The 20,336-nt window shown below is 47.4% G+C and overlaps 1 protein-coding gene across 1 annotated transcript in view; it reads right to left on the bottom strand.

Moving 5' to 3' along the window:
* LOC137344595 (cyclin-dependent kinase 18-like) overlaps positions 1 to 20,336 on the bottom strand; it is a 73,074-nt gene that overhangs the window by 13,372 nt on the left and 39,366 nt on the right. The window contains exons 6-13 of the mRNA XM_068007671.1: positions 18,129 to 18,243; positions 14,245 to 14,339; positions 13,114 to 13,176; positions 8,464 to 8,587; positions 6,989 to 7,109; positions 2,026 to 2,123; positions 906 to 1,011; positions 336 to 378 (exon numbers count right to left, since the gene is read on the bottom strand). Coding sequence (XP_067863772.1) covers positions 336 to 378; positions 906 to 1,011; positions 2,026 to 2,123; positions 6,989 to 7,109; positions 8,464 to 8,587; positions 13,114 to 13,176; positions 14,245 to 14,339; positions 18,129 to 18,243 — 765 coding nt within the window. The remainder of the gene's footprint in view (positions 1 to 335; positions 379 to 905; positions 1,012 to 2,025; positions 2,124 to 6,988; positions 7,110 to 8,463; positions 8,588 to 13,113; positions 13,177 to 14,244; positions 14,340 to 18,128; positions 18,244 to 20,336) is intronic.

Genomic DNA, 20,336 nt, shown 5'->3' with positions numbered 1-20,336 from the left:
ATTTTGAAAGCGCCTTCACCACACGGACTGTACCACCACCTTCTCAAGGGGCAACTAGGGGATGGGTACTAAATGCTGGCCTTGCCAGCGACGCCCACATCCCGAGAATGAATAATAATTTGTGGCATGGCTAGTGATGCAATGACATCATTGCATTCACCCTCTAAGTGAAGAAATTTTTCCTCTTCTCGGTCCTGAATGGCCGACCCCTTATCCAGAGACTATGACCCCTAGTTTTATGGAGAGACACAGTAAATAAAGCGACTTACAGAATACATTGCCATGGCAATACAAGTCTGAGAAAAAAGTAAGCCTTCAATTATTTAGCTGCTTACCAATAAAAGGTTGGCAAAAAGATCTAGTCCTTCAGAATCCAACCTAGAAAAACACACAGAACTTATGACATCTTCACCTGAACAAGGATTTCGAAATCTTGTCATAGATAATTAAATAGACATAGCCTAGAAATAATTGTTGCCGATATTGATGAACGCTTAATTCCCCTGTCCAAGTTTTAATGGCAATGTTAACCCATCTGAAATAAATATGCTAATGCTGCATTAAAATAGCAGACAGAGAATGTCACAGGAACGCAATCCATTAAAGAAAGATCTACGTCCACCTGAGAGGGCAGACCAGGCCGTGGCTTAACATCTCATTTGAAAGACGGCACCTCCGATAGTGCAGCACTCCCTCAGTGCTGCACTGGGAGTGTCAGCCTGGATTTTGTGCTCAAGCCTCTGGAGTGGGACTTAAACCTACAACCTTCTAACTCAGAGGCGAGAGTGCTACCCACTGAGCTAGGGCTGACACCCCTGTGGATACAGTAATTCATATAATATATATTTCACTGTAACATATGATTTACAGTGGGGGGGAATAAGAAGGATGGTTTACCAGTGTACCTGGGAACGTGGTTTATCATCGGTTGGGGTCGATAATAAGGGAAGTTATAAGCTTTGAATTCTTCATTGGACGTTATCCCTGGCCATGTGTCTTCTGTTGGAGTGCCTGGAACAAGACATTTGTAGGATTCATATTTAAAATAAAGATAAATAACTGCACAGCAAATTATCTATTGATTGAGAATCCAAGCTGTGTTTTCAGTTCTGTATTTATTTATGGAGACTGGATTTTAGATGGAAGGTTGTGGATAAGCAGATGGTGGTTTCACAGGTTTAGAAGGTCCACACGGCTTTTGTATTCAGAGGTCAGGATTACACAAATGTAATAAAATAAACAACAGCTTGCATTTACGTAGCATTCTTCACGTAAAGAAACACAGCAGAGTACTTTACGGGTTGGGGGGAAGTGGGGGGAGGGAGCAGGACCAGAAAGAAACAATTCGTCGTGGTATATTCCAATATGTCAATAAGTTCTGGGTCAGCTCTGTGCTCTCCAACTTCTTGAGCTAACTCTGCATTCTATAGAGAGGAAGAGTGGATAATGAATATACAGAGCTGGAGCGTGAGAGAGGGGAAGAAGTAAATGGAGAGAGGAAAGGTGAGAGTGTGAGCAGCTTGACAGAAACCAGAGCATCAGCTGGCTGGAGATTAAGGGTATTTTACTTGGATTTCGCTGATATTTCTTTGATCTGGGGAGTTCCATTCTAACTTGATATGGACTTCTGAAGATGAAGATAGAAATGACGAGGTGAGGCGAGTCAGAAAACTGAGCTCAACTAAACAAAACCGAAACCAAAAGCAATAGAAAACATAACATATAATTCTCAAAAACGTAAATATTGGTTAAAAGATTGAATTTACTTGAATTCACAATGCTCCAGTAGATAACGTAACTACCTAGCCAAAGAGCCTTTGCTATATTTTGTAATCACTTATTCAGCTTATTATGAGATGCATTTTGCTTTCTTGATGAAAGACTTCATGTCAGCTAACATCTTTGTCCTGGACACATTAACGCTGACTGCTAAACATTAATCACTTTATATCATGGGGGATTGGGTAGGGACAGGCTTGTTGTATTCTTCATGTCTCAATCACAGTATATCAATGCTCCACTCACCTAAAAGCCTGAAAATTAAGTGTAATTCTTCCTTCACTGTGGAACCAGGGAACAATGGCCTCCCAGCAGCCATTTCATATAGAATGCAACCAAGTCCCCTGGAAACATTTAGGATAGCAAAGGACATTGAAATTATCACACAGCCATCTATACACTGCAACAGTCTTAGTCTCAAGCAGGTCTATACACTATAACAAGCTCAGTCTAGGACAGAGCTACACATTATCACATACTCAGTCTACAGTAGGTCCATTCATTGCTACAGGCTCAGATTGCAGCAGGTTAATATTGCATGGATTACAGGGATTAGCATAACAGCACTCATATAATGCCATGTTGTTGATAATGCTCAAGGCACTCTATAGCTTAGAAAAGTTAAACAGATCAGAAGTGTATTATTGCTATGTGAAGTAAACATTACATTTGTGAGAAAATTTCAGGAGAGCTGAGAAGTATTTCAAATTTAGCCTTTGGAGATAAGCCACCTGTAAACAGGGGCTCAGTAACCCAGTCTCTGCAAGCATACATATGTGATGTTGAAGCCAGCAGTTTTCACTGGGGTAATTACAGAATTAATACCATGGCTCTAAAAAGAAAAAAATAAAGGACTTGCATTTATATAGCGCCTTTCACAACCTCAGGACATCCCAAAGTGCTTTACTGCAAATTAATGTACTTTTGAAGTGTAGTCACTGTTGTAATGTAGGAAAAGCAGCAGCCAATTTGCACACAGCAAGATCCCACAAACAGCAATGTGATAATGGTCAGAGCATTTGTTTTAGTGATGTTGATCAAAGGAAAAATATTGGCCAGGACACCAGGGAGAGCTCCCCTGCTCTTCTTTGAAATAGTGCAGTGGGATCGTTTATGCCCACCTGAGAGGGCAGACAAGGCCTCGGTTTAAAGTCTAATCCGAAAGACGGCACCTACCGACAGTGCAGCACTCCCTCGCTACTGGCACTGGAGTATCAGCCTATATTCCGTGCTCAAGTCCCTGGAATGGGGTTTGAACCCACATCCTTCTGACTCAGAGGTGAGAGTGCGACTGACTGAGCTACGGCTGACACCCAAAGGGTAAACGATATGATCTAGCACTCCTGGCCCAGAACTTCACACATGGGCGTGCAAATTGGGAAATCAGGCATGCTGAGGATGGAAAAAACATGCAGACTGCACATCAGGCCACCCATCATCAATTTCTGATAAGTGCTTCCGTTGTGCTGGAAGGGATAAACCCGTGGAAATTGAGGAACCAGACACACCAGGCAGGACTCTAGGGTGAAGGAAGCCATTTTTGCAAGCTGTGAAAATAGATTTTGATTCAGATACTTGGGTGGAAACATGCAAGGAAGGCAGTGCAGCTTCACAAAAGGTCATGCATTTGATGACTGGATCATCATGCTGAGACATAGAATCATACAGCCCACGGAAGGAGACCATTCGACCCATCGTGCCTGTGCCGGCTCTTTGAAAGGGCTATCCAATTAGTCCCACTCCCTCCGCTCGTACCCCATAGCCCTGCAAATTTTTCCTTTTCAAGTATTTATTCAATTCCCCTTCGAAAGTTACTATTGAATCTGCTTCCATCGCCCTGTAAGGCAGTGCATTCCAGATCATAACAACTCGCTGCGTTAAAAAAAAATCTCCTCCTCTCCCTCTTGGTTCTTTTGCCAATTATCTTAAATCTGTGTCCTCTGGTTATCGACTCTCCAGTCAGTGGAAACAGTTTCTGACAATTGAAACAGAGACAGGCAATCGGAAAATTGCTAGGAGCATGCAAAAGATCTGAGGGTGCATTTCACAATCTTTAAGCAGGAGCATGACTTAATGTGGATGGATTGTGATGTCTGGAAATCATGGAGCGGCTGGAACGATGAACACAGGAACATAGGAACATAGCAACTGGATCTCATTGGGTGGCAGAGCAGGCTCGAGGGGCTAGATGGCCATTCAGCCCTTTGAGCCATTCAATAAGATCATGGCTGATCTGTATCTGGACTCCATCCGCCCGCCTTGGTTCCATATCCCTTAATACCCTTGGCTAGTAAAAATTTATCGACCTCAGATTTAAAATTATTAATTGAGCTAGCATCTACTGCTTTCTGTGGGAGGGAGTTTCCACACTTCTACCACCCTTTGTGTGAAGAAGTGTTTCCTGACTTCTCTCCTGAATGGCCTGGTTCTGATTTTACGGTTATGTCCCCTTGTCCTAGACTCCCCTACGAGCGGAAAAAGTTTCTCTCTATCTACCCTATCAATTCCTTTCAAAATCCTAAAAACCTCAAATCAAATCACCACTTAATCTTCTATATTCCAGGGAATACAAACCTAATTTATGTAATCTCCCCTCATAATCTAACCCTCGGAGCCCTGGTAACATTCTGTGAATCTACACTGCACTCCTTCCAAGGCTAATATATCCTTTCTAAGGTGCGATACCCAGAACTGTACACAGTACTCCAGATGTGGTCTAACCAGGGCTTTACCTGGGAGGTATACAAAGGAAGAAAGACCTCTGCGAGGATTGATGGTAAAAGGTCAAAGGATGGTTTAAGACAGGAGTCCATCAAGGATACATCTGGTTACCCACTTTGTCAACAGCACAGCTACAGCCATATCAAGGGTGAAGAAGCAAAGGCACTGAATTCAGCGAGCCTGAAGGTTGACCACATGCTGAAGAAACCTGGAATATGTGTATGATGTTGCCATATTCTTGCTGGATGGTTATGTGAAAGGGTGGGGAGGAGTTAGGACCAGTCTCATCCAAAGTTTCTGAATTCAATGGTGCAAGACAGATGCTTGCCAGGTGAGCCCCGACCTTGGAAAATAGGTCAAGGTTACGGTGGAATCAAAGCCATGGGCAAAGTCCTGCCTTGCCGCTAACTAGCCAGGAGGAGCACAATCCAGTCCCTATCTCTATAGAGGTTTGCACATCTTCAGGCACCACAAGCACTCCCCTTTGGGCCTTGCCATCCAGGTGAATGATTACTTCAACACGTGCTCGTTTGAGTCCTCCAGGGTGCATTCACTGGGGCTACAGAACTTCGGGATCCCAACCATTCTAGAAGCAACAATGAGAGCATCTCTGTCATAGAATCATAGAATAATACAGCATAGAAGGAGGCCTTTTGGCCCATCAAGCCTGTGCTGGCTCTTTGAAAGAGCTATCCAATCAGTCCCACTCACTCTGCTCTTTTCCCCATAGCCCTGCAATTTTTTTTTCCTTTTCAAACATTTATCCAATTCCCTTTTACGAACATACAAAATTGACGGGCAGGAAAAGACCACCTGGTCCATCAAGCCTGTCCCGCACCATGATGGCTGGAGCATCGTGACTAAACACATCTAGTTGTACAGATACCACGTCTGTGTTATTTTGTGACCTGGTCAATTTACACTGAAAATCTTGCAAAGGGAGAGGAAAGTGATGCAACTGCTGAAATAACCCAGAAAATTCGGAAAGATAATCCGGAGATTGCCCCACGCTATATGAGGCAAACAAGTTTCTGCAAAACAAACAATCGGATACTGCAATAGGATCTTTCTCAGTCGTTGAGTTAGGATGTCCTGACTCATCTGGATCTACCTCATGATCTTATGACCCAACCACACCCAGCAGTCCAATAACAACAACTACTTGCATTTATATAGCGCCTTTAACATAGGAAAACCTCCCAAGGCGCTTCACAGGAGCTATTTTCAAACAAAATTTGACACCAAGCCACTTAAGGAGGTATTAGGACAGGTGACCAAAAGCTTGGTCAAAGAGGTAGGTTTTAAGGAGCGTCTTAAAGGAGGAGAGAGAGAGAGAGAGGCGGAAAGGTTTAGGGAGGTAATTCCAGAGCTTAGGGCCTAGGCAGCTGAAGGCACGGCCGCCAATGATGGAGCGATTAAAATGGGGGATGCGCAAGAGGCCAGAATTGGAGGAGCGCAGAGATCTCGGAGGGTTGTAGGGGCTGGAGGAGGTCACAGAGATAGGGAGGGGCAAGGCCATGGAGGGATCTGAAAACAAGGATGAGAATTTTAAATTCTAATTTAATGAGAAACAGATCTGGTTGTGCCTCGAGAGTTTCAGGCAGCAAGATGGTGGACCCAATTATATCGCTTAGAGAACGGAAGCCTTGTTTAGCACTGTTGACTAAGCATGAAGTAATCCATTGCTACCCAGTGACAATATCGATTGTCCACTGAAGGAACATTCTGCTACCTGGTAATTGCAGCTGTTGTACTCGAGTATAGAGGATTAAGGGGTGATCTAATTGAGGTGTTTAAGATGATTAAAGGATTTGATAAGGTGGATAGAGAGTAATTATTTCCTCTGGTGGGAGAGTCCAGAACAAGGGGGCATAACCTTAAAATTAGAGCTAGGCAGTTCAGGGGTGATGTCAGGAAGCACTTCTTCACACAAAGGGGAGTGGAAATCTGGAACTCTCATCCCCAAAAAAGCCGTTGAGGCTGGGGGGTCAATTGAAAATTTCAAAACTGTGATTGATAGATTTTTGTTAGGCGAGGGTGTTAAGGGATATGGAACCAAGGCGGATAAATGGAGTTAAGATACAGATTAGCCATGATCTAATTAAAAGGCGGAATAGGCTCGAGGGGCTGAAAGGCCTTCTCCTGTCCCGATGTTCCTGTGTACCCCTGCAAAAAAAGACAAGCTAACCTTAGCACCATCCGATCAGTATGTTAATACAACTCAGCCACCTCCTTCATGGCATTCCAGAAAAGAAATACGGTGCAGTGAATTGGGGGATTTGCAGAATGTGTGGAATGGGCCCCATGTTTAGGACGGTAAACACCACCTCATTTTTGCTGTGATACAAATGGATTGAACTTCAGGTTAATGCCTGTTTTCTGCGTGGGTTTCGATGTTATCCCATCCTGCACTGGATACGCGTCTTGTTAGTAAAATCTAAGGGTTTGGGGAGGTGCGACCGTATTTTCTTCCACCGGCTGCACTTACCACATGTCGATCTGTGTAGAGTATTCCGTGGATCCCATGAGGACATCGGGAGGCCGGTACCACAAGGTCACCACCTCGTTTGAGTAGGTTTTGGTGGGAACAGATTTCGCTCTCGCCAACCCTGAAAGGAAAATAGTCAATACCGTTTGAATGTGGTAACTGTACTTGTTAGTGAATCTCCCAGTATTGCCATCCGCTATATACAGATTATTTTTTCTTCCTTAGACCTCCTGATCTCCACAGGTTACGGACATCTTGGGATCAGGAGATTGAGCTACTCCCAGTGACCACTAATTCCTGGAAGAGGCACGAGATTGATGAAGGATGATTCTCCTTCTTGCTTACCCCTCCCCACCCCGCCCGTAGACCCCCCTCCCCACCCCGCCCGTAGATCCCCCTCCCCACCCCGCCCGTAGACCCCCCTCCCCACCCTGCCCATAGGCCCCCCTCCCCACCCCGCCCGTAGGCCCCCCTCCCCACCCCGCCCGTAGGCCCCCCTCCCCACCCCGCCCGTAGGCCCCCCTCCCCACCCCGCCTGTAGGCCCCCCTCCCCACCCCGCCTGTAGGTAAGGGCTTGGGTCTACACTTGGGTATTTATTCCCACATCAGCGTACCCACTGCGGGAGAGAGTTCCTGATTTCCACTCCCCTTTGTGTGAAGAAGTGCTTCCTGACATCACTCCTGAAATGCTTAGCTCTAATTTTAAGATTATGCCCCCCTTGTCCTGAACTCTCCCACCTGAGGAAATAGTTTCTCTCTATCAAATCCTTTAATCATCTTAAACGCCTCAATTAAATCACCCCTTAGCCTTCTATACGCAAAGGAACACAAGCCCAGTCTATGCATCTTGTCCTCATAATTTAACCCTTTTAGCCCCGGTATCAGTCTGGTGAATTTGCACTGCACCCCCTCCAAGGTCAATGTATCCTTCCTGAGGACCGGTGCCCAGGTCTGAACACAGTATCTCTATGGAACTCCTTAACCTCCCTCAGTCTTCCTCTCCTCCCACAACCTACAGGCATTTAAGACCCCCAGCTTAGTGTCACCTAGTCACTACATCTTGATCTGCCCCACCTTCTCTCACTAACCTTTTCAAACTTAGCGATGTCCTGCTCTACGGGCCTTCACTTAGCTTTTCCCCCGTAAAGTATCTCACCTTGGCGCTCTCTACAATACGAGCCCGTGCACGCTACCCGAGGCCACTCTTTGTTAAACTCTCCTGCAGTCATTACCTACTGGGGCTAGATTTTCCCCACCCCACTGACAGGCAATACACAGCAAACCATAACCATTAGATCCCGTCTCCCAGCCCATTTACAGTCACTACCGGCTACACAGCGAGTGAATCGCTGACCCACAAAGGGTCGGGGATTTTCCACCTTAGTATTTGTCCGCCCGATGATGATCCCACCCATTTTAGCGACGCGGGAAAACTTAAAAAGATAAAGCATGGAAGAAGAAGAAAAATCCCTTACCGAAATCAGCCAATTTTAATTCTCCTCGTTCGTTAATGAGCAAGTTCTGTGGCTTCAGGTCTCGGTGTAGAACTTTCCTCTTGTGACAATAGGACAGCCCTCGCAGCAGTTGGAACATGAATATCTGTGTCAGCAGCACACAATTATCGACAAGGCAGGAACAGGAGGAGGCCATTCAGCCTCTCGAGCCTGTCCCGCCATTCAATCTGATCATGGCTGATCTGTATCCTAACTCAATCCACCTGCCTTGGTCCCATATCCCTTAATACCCTGGGCTAGCAAAAATCTATCGATCTCAGATTTAAAATTATTAATTGAGCTAGCACCTAGTGCTTTTTGTGGGAGAGAGTTTCCACACTTCTAACGCCCTTTGAGCGAAGAAGTGTTTCTGAGCTTCTCTCCTGAACGGCCTGGCTCTGATTTTAAGGTTATGTCCCCTTGTCCTAGACTCCCCCACCAGCGGAAAAAGTTTCTCTCTAATTGCCCCATAAATTCCTTTCAAATTCACAAAAACCTCAATCAAATCACCTCTTAACCTTTTATATTCCAGGGAATACAAGCCTGGTTTATGTAATCTCTCCTTATAATGTAACCCTAGGAACCCTGTTTTAATTGTTATTTTCCCCTCCCCCCTTTTTGAAATCTCCATCGGGTCCATTTAGCCTTTTGGATGATCGACTGACCGTGGGAGCCCACTGATCGGTCCCCACCCCACGAGATTATGAAGGTCTCAGCCTCATTTAAACCCTGTAGGTGAGCTGCGGGGAGCCAAACAGGCAGCTCGCCAGATTCAGGCCTCAAGACCAGGACGGGGGGAGCAGCAAGGTAAGTTGCAGGGGGGGGGTGGTGGGTAATGATCGGGGAGGGGGTAACAATCGGGATAATGATCGGGGAGGGGGTAATGATTGGGGAGGGAGTTAACGATCGGGGTAATGATTGCGGAGGGGGTAACGATCAGGGAGGGGGTAGCGATTGGGGAGTGAGGGGGGAACGATGGGGAGGGTGGGGTAACGATCGGAGAGGAAGGGGGTAACGAATGGGGGTAATGATCGGAGAGGAAGGGGGTAACGAATGGGGGTAATGATCGGGAAGGAAGGGAGGTAACGATCGGGGGGTAACAATCGGGGAGGGAGGAGTAACGATCAGGGAGGGTGGGGAACGATCAGGGAAGGCGGGGGTCTCGGGGCAGCGGCCCAGATTATTTTTTTTAGCACTCCTGCTCCTCCATGACCCACAAAAATAATTCGACATTTACCTTTGGCCGGGGCCTCTTCGGCTCCGTGGCCCGTGGAAATGGCCAGAGTGAGCACGGAACAGAATCCAACCAGTTCCGACCTATAATAGCAACCGGGGTCCTATATATGTCTCAGGACCCCAATTTCCAAATTTAAAAAGGTGGGCGCATTGGACACCTGGCGTTAGGCCCCTTTCAAAATGGAGCCAGCTGCATCGTACAAACACTGAGCTGGATTTAAGTCTCTCTCACTGTTCTTACATAGAATTACATCGCCTTTTACAGCACAGAAACAGGCCATTCGGCCCAACAGATCCATGCTGGTGGTTTAGGCTCCACACGAGTCTCCTCCCTCCCCTCTTCATCCAACCCCATCAGAGGTCTTTAAGGTTATGAAAGGGTTTGAGAGGGTAGACATAGAGAAGATGTTTCCACTTGTGGGAGAGACCAGAACTAGAGGCCATAAATATAAGATAGTCACTAATAAATCCAATAGGGAATTCAGGAGAAACTTCTTTACCCAGAGAGTGGTGAGAATGCAGAACTCACTCCCACAAGGAGTAGTTGAGGTGAATAGCGTAGATACTTTTAAGGGGAAGCTGGATAAACACACGAGGGAGAAAGGAATAGAAGGATATGCTGATAGGGGGAGATGAAGTAGGGAGGGAGGAGGCTCGTGTGGAGCATAAACACCGGGATAGACCAGTTGGGCCGAATGGCCTGTTTCTGTGCCGTAGACTCGATGTAACTCGATGTAGCATACCCTTCTATTCCTTTCTCCCTCATGTGTTTATCCAGCTTCCCCTTAAATGTATCTATACTATTCGCCTCAACTACTCCTTGTGGTAGCGAGTTCCACATTCTCACCACTCTCTGAGTAAAGATGTTTCTAGTGGATTCATTAGTGACTCTCTTATGTTTATGGCCCTTAGTTTTGGACATTCCAGTTTTATTATATCACAAAGTAATGGCTATGTGAGTATAGCCCTCTCTGCCACCAGATGGCGGCGTCTCACTGTTCTGTACAGCCAACATACTCTTTTGTATATTTTTATATTTCTAATAATAAATCCATTTTAAAACCATGGGGAAAAAATGTGAATGATATGTTTTCTGGGTGAAAATCTTGTGGGGGGGGTGGGGGGAAGGAGGGGGAGAGCTGCTTCCTCCCCCTCACAATGGGCGGAGGGAACGTTTAAAAGACCCGTACAGGCCAGCAGGTTTCGAGGTTAGATTCCTGGCCTCTACTGATCTCAGCCCAGGGGGGCTACAGTGGGCCACACCGCTTCCCCCTGCCCCTGCCCTCCCCCGGTTAGGGAGGGGGAAAGTTGTCCAGGATTCCTGCACTCGATTGCTGTTCAGGATCGCGATCAGCTGTGATGGTCCCTGTGGTGGAATAGCTTGCCCGCACTCGCTGTCAAGGCTCACCTGGGAGGGGTGACCACCTGAATAGCGTAGCAAAGGGCAGCCACGGCCCGTGAGACCACACCCCAGTGACGTGGCGGGGGTCAACACCTTCAGGAGAGGAGGGAGAGCAAAAAACTGGAAAGAAATTCTTAAAAGGGAAAAAAATGTTTGAAAAGTCTTCCAGAATTCTGTGTAGCGTCTTCTCACCATCGTAATGTATCTGGGTATCCTTTACAACAACAACAGCTTGCATTTATATAGCGCCTTTAACGTAGTAAAACATCCCAAGGCGCTTCACAGGAGCGTAATCAAACAAAATTTGACACCGAGCCACATAAGGAGATATTAGGACAGGTGACCAAAAGCTTGGTCAAAGAGGTAGGTTTTAAGGAGCGTCTTAAAGGAGGAGAGAGAGGCGGAGAGGTTTAGGGAGGGAATTCCAGAGCTTCGGGCCCAGGCAGCTGAAGGCACGGCCGCCAATGGCGGAGCGATGGAAATCGGGGCTGCTCAAGAGGCCGGAACTGGAGGAGCGCAGAGATCTCGGAGGGTTGTAGGGCTTGGGGAGGTTACAGAGAGAGGGAGGGGCGAGGCCATGGAGGGATTTGATAACAAAGATGAGAATTTTAAAGTCGAGGCGTTCCCGGACCGGGAGCCAATGTAGGTCAGCGAGCACAGGGGTGATGGGTGAACGGGACTTGGTGCGAGTTAGGTTACAGATTAATACCAATAATGAAATTGGACAAAAGCTGTAAGTTATGGGAGTTGCATCTTTTCCTCATTTCTTTCCATCACAAACTGTACAACTGGTTTCAACTTATTCTCTCCGGTTATGTATTTAGATTTGCCATGTATTAGCTAGACAGGATGTAGCAATCCCACAACATTCTTAAAGCAATAATGTCAACGCACCAGACATCACGTTATCTTGTTGCCAACACTTGGTGGGGGCAGGATCGGGGGCGGGCGGAGGGCAGGATCGGGGGCGGGCGGAGGGCAGGATCGGGGGCGGGCGGAGGGCAGGATCGGGGGCGGGCGGAGGGCAGGATCGGGGGCGGGCGGAGGGCAGGATCGGGGGCGGGCGGAGGGCAGGATCGGGGGCGGGCGGAGGGCAGGTTCGGGGGCGGGCGGAGGGCAGGATCGGGGGCGGGCGGAGGGCAGGATCGGGGGCGGGCGGAGGGCAGGATCGGGGGAGGGCGGAGGGCAGGTTCGGGGGCGGGCGGAGGGCAGGATCGGGGGCGGGCGGAGGGCAGGATCGGGGGCGGGCGGAGGGCAGGTTCGGGGGCGGGCGGAGGGCAGGATTGGGGCCGGGCGGAGGGCAGGCTGAAGACCTGAGTTCTGTGATTTTCTTCACCGATAATGAACGTTCATTAAACATTAATTTCAACTATTGCCTCCACGTCACGAGACACAGCAGCAAGTGTCAAAAAAATGGACTTTTGGTACCTTGTCAACCTTTTGGAAATTTCCAAGACAGTTTGCTCAATAACTCGACTGTTTGGGCAAAACAATGGGCATGTGGCAACCCTAGGACTTGGATACCCAACAGGAAGCATATTTATCACATATCAGACTAGTAGGGTTGCCAACTCTCCAGGATTGTCCTGGAGTCCCCAGGAATTGAAGATCAATCTCCAGGACACTGCTGCGAGCAAAGACCCGGGAGAAAAATCAATGGGGCAATAAACAAAATTATTTATTAGTTGTAAAAATATTGGTGATGGACAAAAAAGGCTGTTTCGCTGACAGTCAAGATTAACCCAATCGGGTAACAAAGAGTCTGGCCATGAGAAGGCAGTGTGCCTGGACCAATGGTGGGAGCGTGGGGGGCAGGGTGGTTTGAGGTGAGAGGTCATTCATGTGATGAAACCTCCAGGAACACACCCAAGCGGAGTTGGCAACCCTACAGGCTACAGGCAAACTTCTTCAAACAGAGCCTTGAGCTCTGCTCTTTATTTTGAATTTAAACAGAACAGTTCTCAAACGAAAAGTGCACGGGGGCTTCTTCCCACCTTGACGTTATACATGCTCATGATGTTCCCGCAGTTGTCCATGTACTGTTTCAGGTCACTGTCCTGCAAAGAAAATGGACACGGTGACATCTGGTGGCAGGAGGTCAGTTCTGCAACTCTCGCACCCCCCACCTACACTTTGGAGGGTCAAGTCAAAAGAAGAAAGAAAGTCTTGCATTTATATAGCGCCTTTCGTGACCTCAGGACGTCCCAAAGCGCTTTACAGCCAATGAAGTACTTTTGAAATGTAATCACTGTTGTAATGCAGGAAATGCGGCAGCCAATTTGCGCACAGCAAGATCCCACAAACACTTTGTGTGTAAGAAATATGCTGTGGCCAGTGCTGCCGGGGTTTACCAATCAGTCCGGCATTGTGTTGAGTTGCCTATTCAGTTGCACTGCTGCTGCGAGAAGGCAGTGAGCAGTGCCTACAAAGAATGAGGGATACTTTGAGAAGGAGACATCAATAGGGTACAGTCATTTACCCACAAGCAGCTGGGTTAATAGCCATTTTGGTGAAGCTCTGGAACAATTAGCTGTACTTTATCTGTTGTAAACAATTTTACAACACCAAGTTATAGTCCAGCAATTTTATTTAAAATTCACAAGCTTTCGGAGGCTTCCTCCTTCCTCAGGTGAACGAAATGAACAAGGGAGTGTTTGATGGGACAGTGTAGAGGGAGTTTTACTCTGTATCTAACCTGTGCTGTTCCTGCCCTGGGAGTGTTTGATGGGACAGTGTAGAGGGAGCTTTACTCTGTATCTAACCTGTGCTGTTCCTGCCCTGGGAGTGTTTGATGGGACAGTGTAGAGGGAGTTTTACTCTGTATCTAACCCGTGCTTTACCTGCCCTGGGAGTGTTTGATGGGACGGTGTAGAGGGAGCTTTACTCTGTATCTAACCCGTGCTTTACCTGCCCTGGGAGTGTTTGATGGGACGGTGTAGAGGGAGCTTTACTCTGTATCTAACCCCTGGGAGTGTTTGATGGGACGGTGTAGAGGGAGCTTTACTCTGTATCTAACCCCTGGGAGTGTTTGATGGGAAACTGGGTCAAAAACTATCACTTTAAAAAAAAATTATTTTAGAATAAAAAAACGATTGTGAGTGAGTTTCCACAGTTTGATGTCTTACCAGGTACTCGAAGACCAGTGTGAGTGAACGGTCAGTGTGGATGATGTCATGCAGGGTGACAATGTTTGCATGTTTCAGATTCTTTAGCAGGGAGACTGTGGAGAAAGAATAGAGCAGTTAATCTCCGCTCATCTCCGCACTTCAATGACAGCCCAGTTACTCACTGCCCATGTCAGTGTAGAAGAGCCAGTCAATGTGCAGTTATCAACGACTGCTTCTCTGCCACACTAACACACATTCTCTCACCAACTCCTCACCCGATGCACTCTTCTTTTTCTGTCTCTCACGCATTCTGTTCATCTCTCGCACATTCCCTCCCTCTCATACATACTCTGTCTGTCCTTCTCACATATTATCTTTCTGCCTCACACAAAAACGCACTCTCCCCTCCTCTCATACGTTGTCTCCCTCTCACACACACACCGAGGGTCATTTCGCCCGCCCGTTATAGAAGCCGCCAGAATTTCATTTACCGCCCAAGTGATGAAGGTAAAAATTACCCACACTGTCTCTCTCATACTGTCTCTCACATGTTCCATCTTTCTCACACACTCTCTCATACTCCCTCACACACAGTTTCTCTCTCACAGTCTGCATGTCTCACACTCTCTGTCTTTCACACTCACCATCTTTTTCACACTCACCTTCTCTTTCACACTCACCTTCTCTTTCACACTCACTATGTCTTTCTCTTTCACAGTCTCTCTGCCTCTCACATCGTCTCTGCCTCCCTTACACTCTCTCTGCTTCTCTCACACTCTCTCACTCCCTGTCTTTCTCACACTCTCTGTCACTCTCACAAACTCGCTCTTTCTCTCTGTCTCCTACAATAAATACAGGGATAAACAGCAGTCAACAGCATCTGTCAGCGATGCAACGCCTGAATTAACTCAGGATCCCCAGCGCACTCTCTGACATATTGGAGCAGGAGTCACAATACAAAACACTGAGCGACACATGTTAATGATTGATTAATCCATCCAGGTGACATGCCACCTGATTTTAGCTACGTGCTTTCCCCAAGCCAACCTTTTAGTGTTTAGGTAATCATGTAACACAAGAGGAAATGTTTAATAGTTACACTCCATTAGCAAGAGTAAATTCAAAAGTAATTACAAGTTGAGAGCAGCGTCTTTAATACAAGTTCTGAAGGAGCCATCAAGCTCTGTCAACATGCTGTTCAGATGTTATTGAGCCAAACCCAGGTTTGATCTGTTCTTCACACTGACCTCAGCCAGGTAGGGACGATACAATTACTCTGAGCGCCCATGGGCTAGGGAGACCTCGGCCAGAGATCCCACTCTTCATCATGATCCAAGTGGATTAATTCCCAAATTGTAGGCATCGCTGGCAAGGCCAGCATTTATTACCCATTCCTAGGTTTGCTGGGTCACTTCAGAGTCAACCACATTGGAGTGGGACTGGAGTCACGTACGGGCCCAGACTGGGTGAGGACGGCAGGTTTCCTTCCTTGAACCAGCAGAGGTTTTCACAACAATCCGATAGCTTCATGGTCACTTTTACTGACACCAGATTTCTCATTTCCAGACTTTTTTGTTTAAACTGAATTCAAATTCCCAAACTACCAATGGTGGGATTGTGAACTCACCTTCTCTGGATTATTGGTCCAGTAACATAACCACTGCACCACCGTAGCCCGGTACATGTGTGTGAATGTTGGGTGAAGGCAAGATCGGACTCAGCTATGGTTCAAAAGGCTGCCAACGCATCTGGTCTCACACGGAGACCAGGGATTGGTTTTTGGAACTGCTAACGGATCATGGTTTTAAGACTAGGCAGCTCACCGCTAGACTGTGCCACCCAAGAGCGGAATGTTGTAATAATCCGGTACTATCTCACTCAGCCAGGACATGGCGCATATTTCTGGCTCTCACACACTTTAGTGTTTTGTCAGCGCTCACAGGGATAGGTTCCGGGAAATATTTACACCAAACAAGTCTGAAATGTCACCCCTTCCTTTTAAGCAGTACTTCTTAGCACATGTATGCAAATACACACACACACACAAACTCACACACAAATGCACTCATACACTCACAGAAACTCACACACACGCATAATGGGGATAGGATATAGGCAGCGGAGTTTTGGATGAGCTGAAGTTTCCAGAGAGTGGAGGATGGGAGACCCACCAGGAGAGCATTGGAATAATCACATCTGGAGTTGCCAAAGATGTGGGCGAGGATTCCATCAGCAGATGGGATGAAGTTGGAGTGAAGGTGGCCAGTGTTATGGAGGTGGAAGTAGGCTGGTTCAGCCAAGATACACACACACACACACACACTCACACATACACTCACACAATCACAATCACACCCACACTGACACACACACCTACATCCACACTCACACTCACACAACCTTTATTGTTGTGCACCCAGGATCCCTCTCTGCTCTCCCTGCCCTCTCTGACCTACATTGACTCCTGCTCCCCAACCAACTCAAATTTAAAATTCTCATCCTTGTGTTTAAATCCCTTCATGGTCCTTATTTCTGCACCACCACCTCCTCCAAACTCTCCATTCCTCTGACTCCGGCCTCTTCTACGTGTCCTCCACTATTGGCGGCCGTGCCTTCAGCCGTCTAGTCCCCACGTTCTGGAATTCCCTCCCTAAACCCCTCCACCTCCTCCTCCTTCTTCAAGACCCTCCTTAAAAACACCTCTGACAAAGCGTTAGGCTCCTCCTACTCTCTCTCTTTGACTTGGTGTCCATTTTCTCCCTGGTGCCTCCTGGTGAAGCTCCTTGAGATGTTTTTCTACATTAAAGGTGCTATAAATATACATAAATACAGGTTGTTGTTATTATTGTTGTGCATTAACTATGGATTTATGAGAGGAAACACTGCCATCAACTGGCCGATAAAATGATATAAACTCCTTCTCGTTTCCTCATTGGTCCCATGGGAAAATGCCAAGCCCATTGTGGAAGTGAGTCAGACAGACCTGGAAGATCCCAGGGGCAATCCCTGGTGTTTGCTGATCAATTGGCTTCAGGTTTTCTGGGCCAGGAGGAGAATATCAGCTGAGGTTCATGCTCCTGATCACGACCCATTGACCCCAATGGGATTCACGTGTCTATAGAGGTCGGGATAAGAACATAATTGGGCTCAGCTGCAATGCCCCTAATGGTTGAATAGTCTGTTGCCACTCATTCCTCAGGCTCACACATCCATCCAGAATAGAGACCTGGCTGAGGTACCAGAGGGTACATGGGTCCCGCAGAACAGTACCCCACCATAAGTGACCGAAACTCAGGCTATCGTGCTCTGTAAAGAAGAAAAAACTTGCATTTATATAGCGCCTTGCACAACCTCAGGGCATTCCAATGCGCTTTGCAGCCAATGAAGTACTTGCAAAGTATACTCACTGTTGTAATGTATGAAACACAGCTGCCAATGTGTGCACAGCAAGATCCCACAAACAGCAATGCGGTAAATGGCCAGATAATCTGTTTTTAGTGATGTGGGTTGAGGGATAAATATTGGCCAGGACACCAGGGAGAACTCCCCTGCTCTTCTTTGAAATAGTACCAGTGGGATCTTTTACATCCACCCGAGAGGGCAGACGGGACCTCGGTTTAACGTCTCCATCCGAAAGACGGCACCTCCGACAGTGCAGCGCTCCCTCAGTGCTGCACTGGGAGCGTCGGCCTGGATTTTGTGCTCAAGTCTCTGGAGCAAGAACTTGAACCCATGACCATTCTATCTCAGAGGCAAGAGTGTTGCCCACTGAGTCACAGCCAACGCCGTTCAGTCGATGATTGCACCCTGTGCTGCATTCACTCACTGCACACAGCAGGCCAGCCTCACAGCAGCGCTGACATTACTAAGACCTGGAGTGGAGTGCGGGGATTGGACTGTACCTTCTCGTATTGCAGTGCATGGAGCCCCCTCTTCATGCTCCAGTCGGATTTCCTTTAGTGCCACCAGGTTTTCTGTTAACTTGCTTCTGCCCTTAAACACTGTGGCATAGGTTCCCTGAAAGAAAAACGTAGAGATGCAGGAGAGGCTGGAGCAGAGAAGGTTAAGGGGAGATTCTCAAGGGCAATTAGGGGTGGAGAATAAATGCTGGCCTTGCCAGCGACGCCCACATCCCATGAACAAATTTTAAAAAATTTGATAGGGGTGTTCGAAATCATTAAGGGTTTTGATAGAGTATCAAATTGGCAGGAGGGTCAGTAACCAGAGGACACAGATTTAAGATAATTGGCAAAAGAACCGGGGGGCAGATGAGGAGAAATTTGATTTAACGCAGCGAGTTGTTATGACCTGGAATGCACTGCCTGAAAGGGTGGTGGAAGCAGATTCAATAATAACTTTCAAAAGGAAATCAGATAAATACTTGAAGGGGAAAAGAATGCAGGGCTTAGGGGAGAGAGCAGGGGGAATGGGACTAATTGGATAGCTCTTTCAAAGAGCCGGCACAGGCACAATGGGCCGAGTGGCCTCCTTCTGTGCTATATCATTCTATGATTCTATGGGATGCATGAACTATCGAGATACACCCACTCTGGTTTGCCCTGTCTGATCAGACTCCATCATTTAGTTATCTAACATTCTATGAAAATTCGAACACTTTAGCAGTCCAAATATTATTTATTTTGTCCCATATTTCCCCCTCTCTCCTAGTCCTCACTCCTCCTCTCCTGCAGGCCTGGCTCCACTGGCACAAGCTGCATTCTGCCCAAGTGCTCTCTGGGCTGCAAAGGTGCCATTTTACCAACTCCCGACCCCCAGCGGGAGGCCTCACCCAACAAGTCCGAGTTTCAGGAATTCAGGTGCGTGTGATGGTCACAACATTATGTCCAACTTGTGCCCGAATTTCCGATACACGGTCTCAGCAGGTGAGAAGATTCAGGCTGAGGTGCTTTTGGCTCTATTCAATCATGGGGGCATCGCAGATGAGCCTGACTCTGTGCTCACTGGACATCCAGACAGGGGTACTTTTCAGGGGCGTGGGGGGTCATTCGGACATAGGAGTAGGCCATTTAGCCTCTTGAGCCTGCATGTGCGTATGTGCATGTGTGTGTAAATGCATCTATGTGTGCGCCCACATGTATGTGCATATGTGTTTGTGTTTGTGCACATGTCTATGTGCATGTGCATGTATGTACATGTGTGTATGTGCATGTGCGTGCACGTGTGTGTATGTGTATGTGTGTGCACAAGTGTGTGCCTGTGTGTGCATGTGTGTGTGCGTACATGTGTGGACATGCATGTGTGTGCATGTGTATGTGTGTGTACATGTGCCTGTGTGCGCGTGTACACATGTGTATGTGCATGTGTGTACATGTGGTGCATGTGTATGTGTATACGTACATGTGTCTGTGTGTGCACGTGTGTACACGTGTGTATGTGCATGTGTATTTATGTGTGTGTGCATGTGCACGTGTACGTGTCCGTACATGTACACACGTGTGTGTGCAAGTGTGACTGTGTGTGTGCATGTGTGTGTGTGCGCGTGTATGCGTGTGTGTGTGCGCGTGCATGCGTGTGTGTGTGCGCGTGCATGCGTGTGTGTGTGTGCGCGTGCATGTGTGTGTGTGCGCGCGCGTGCGTGTGCGTGGGGTGCATCTCCACTACACGGACTGCAGTGGTTTTAAAAGACTCCCCACCAGCACCATCTCAGGGCAACAGGGGAAGGGCAATAAATGCCGACATCACCCGTATACTGAGAATACAGAATAAAAAACTTTCAGAGACTTGCCATTAATCAACCACAAATAGGGATAAGGTGGTGTAGTTTTAAAATAATTTTTCTTGTTCTCAAGGAATGCTTAGCTGTTGGTTGAATCAAGCTGAGATTAGATTCCCACTGTTACTCTGTACATGCACTCGATCTCTGTAAAAGACGCCCTTGTCTCACTCCAGCGTTTCAGTCCAGCTTTGGGAAGATTGGAGCAGTGTACGCGAGGACAGAATATCCAGGTCAGATCACAGCGGGGGGGAGAGGGGCGTCCTACTGCCACACTCCCAGGGAGATCAGCGAAAACCCCGAGACATACCGGATAAATGGGGCCGTCCGCAGGCCAGGAGAACTTTTGAGGAAATTCCCCCGGCTAATAATCCAA

The sequence above is a fragment of the Heptranchias perlo genome, chromosome 27, assembly GCF_035084215.1.
Source record: "Heptranchias perlo isolate sHepPer1 chromosome 27, sHepPer1.hap1, whole genome shotgun sequence".
Lineage (NCBI taxonomy): Eukaryota > Metazoa > Chordata > Chondrichthyes > Hexanchiformes > Hexanchidae > Heptranchias > Heptranchias perlo.
Note: the sequence above shows the minus strand (reverse complement) of the source record. Positions and strands in the feature narration are given on the sequence as shown.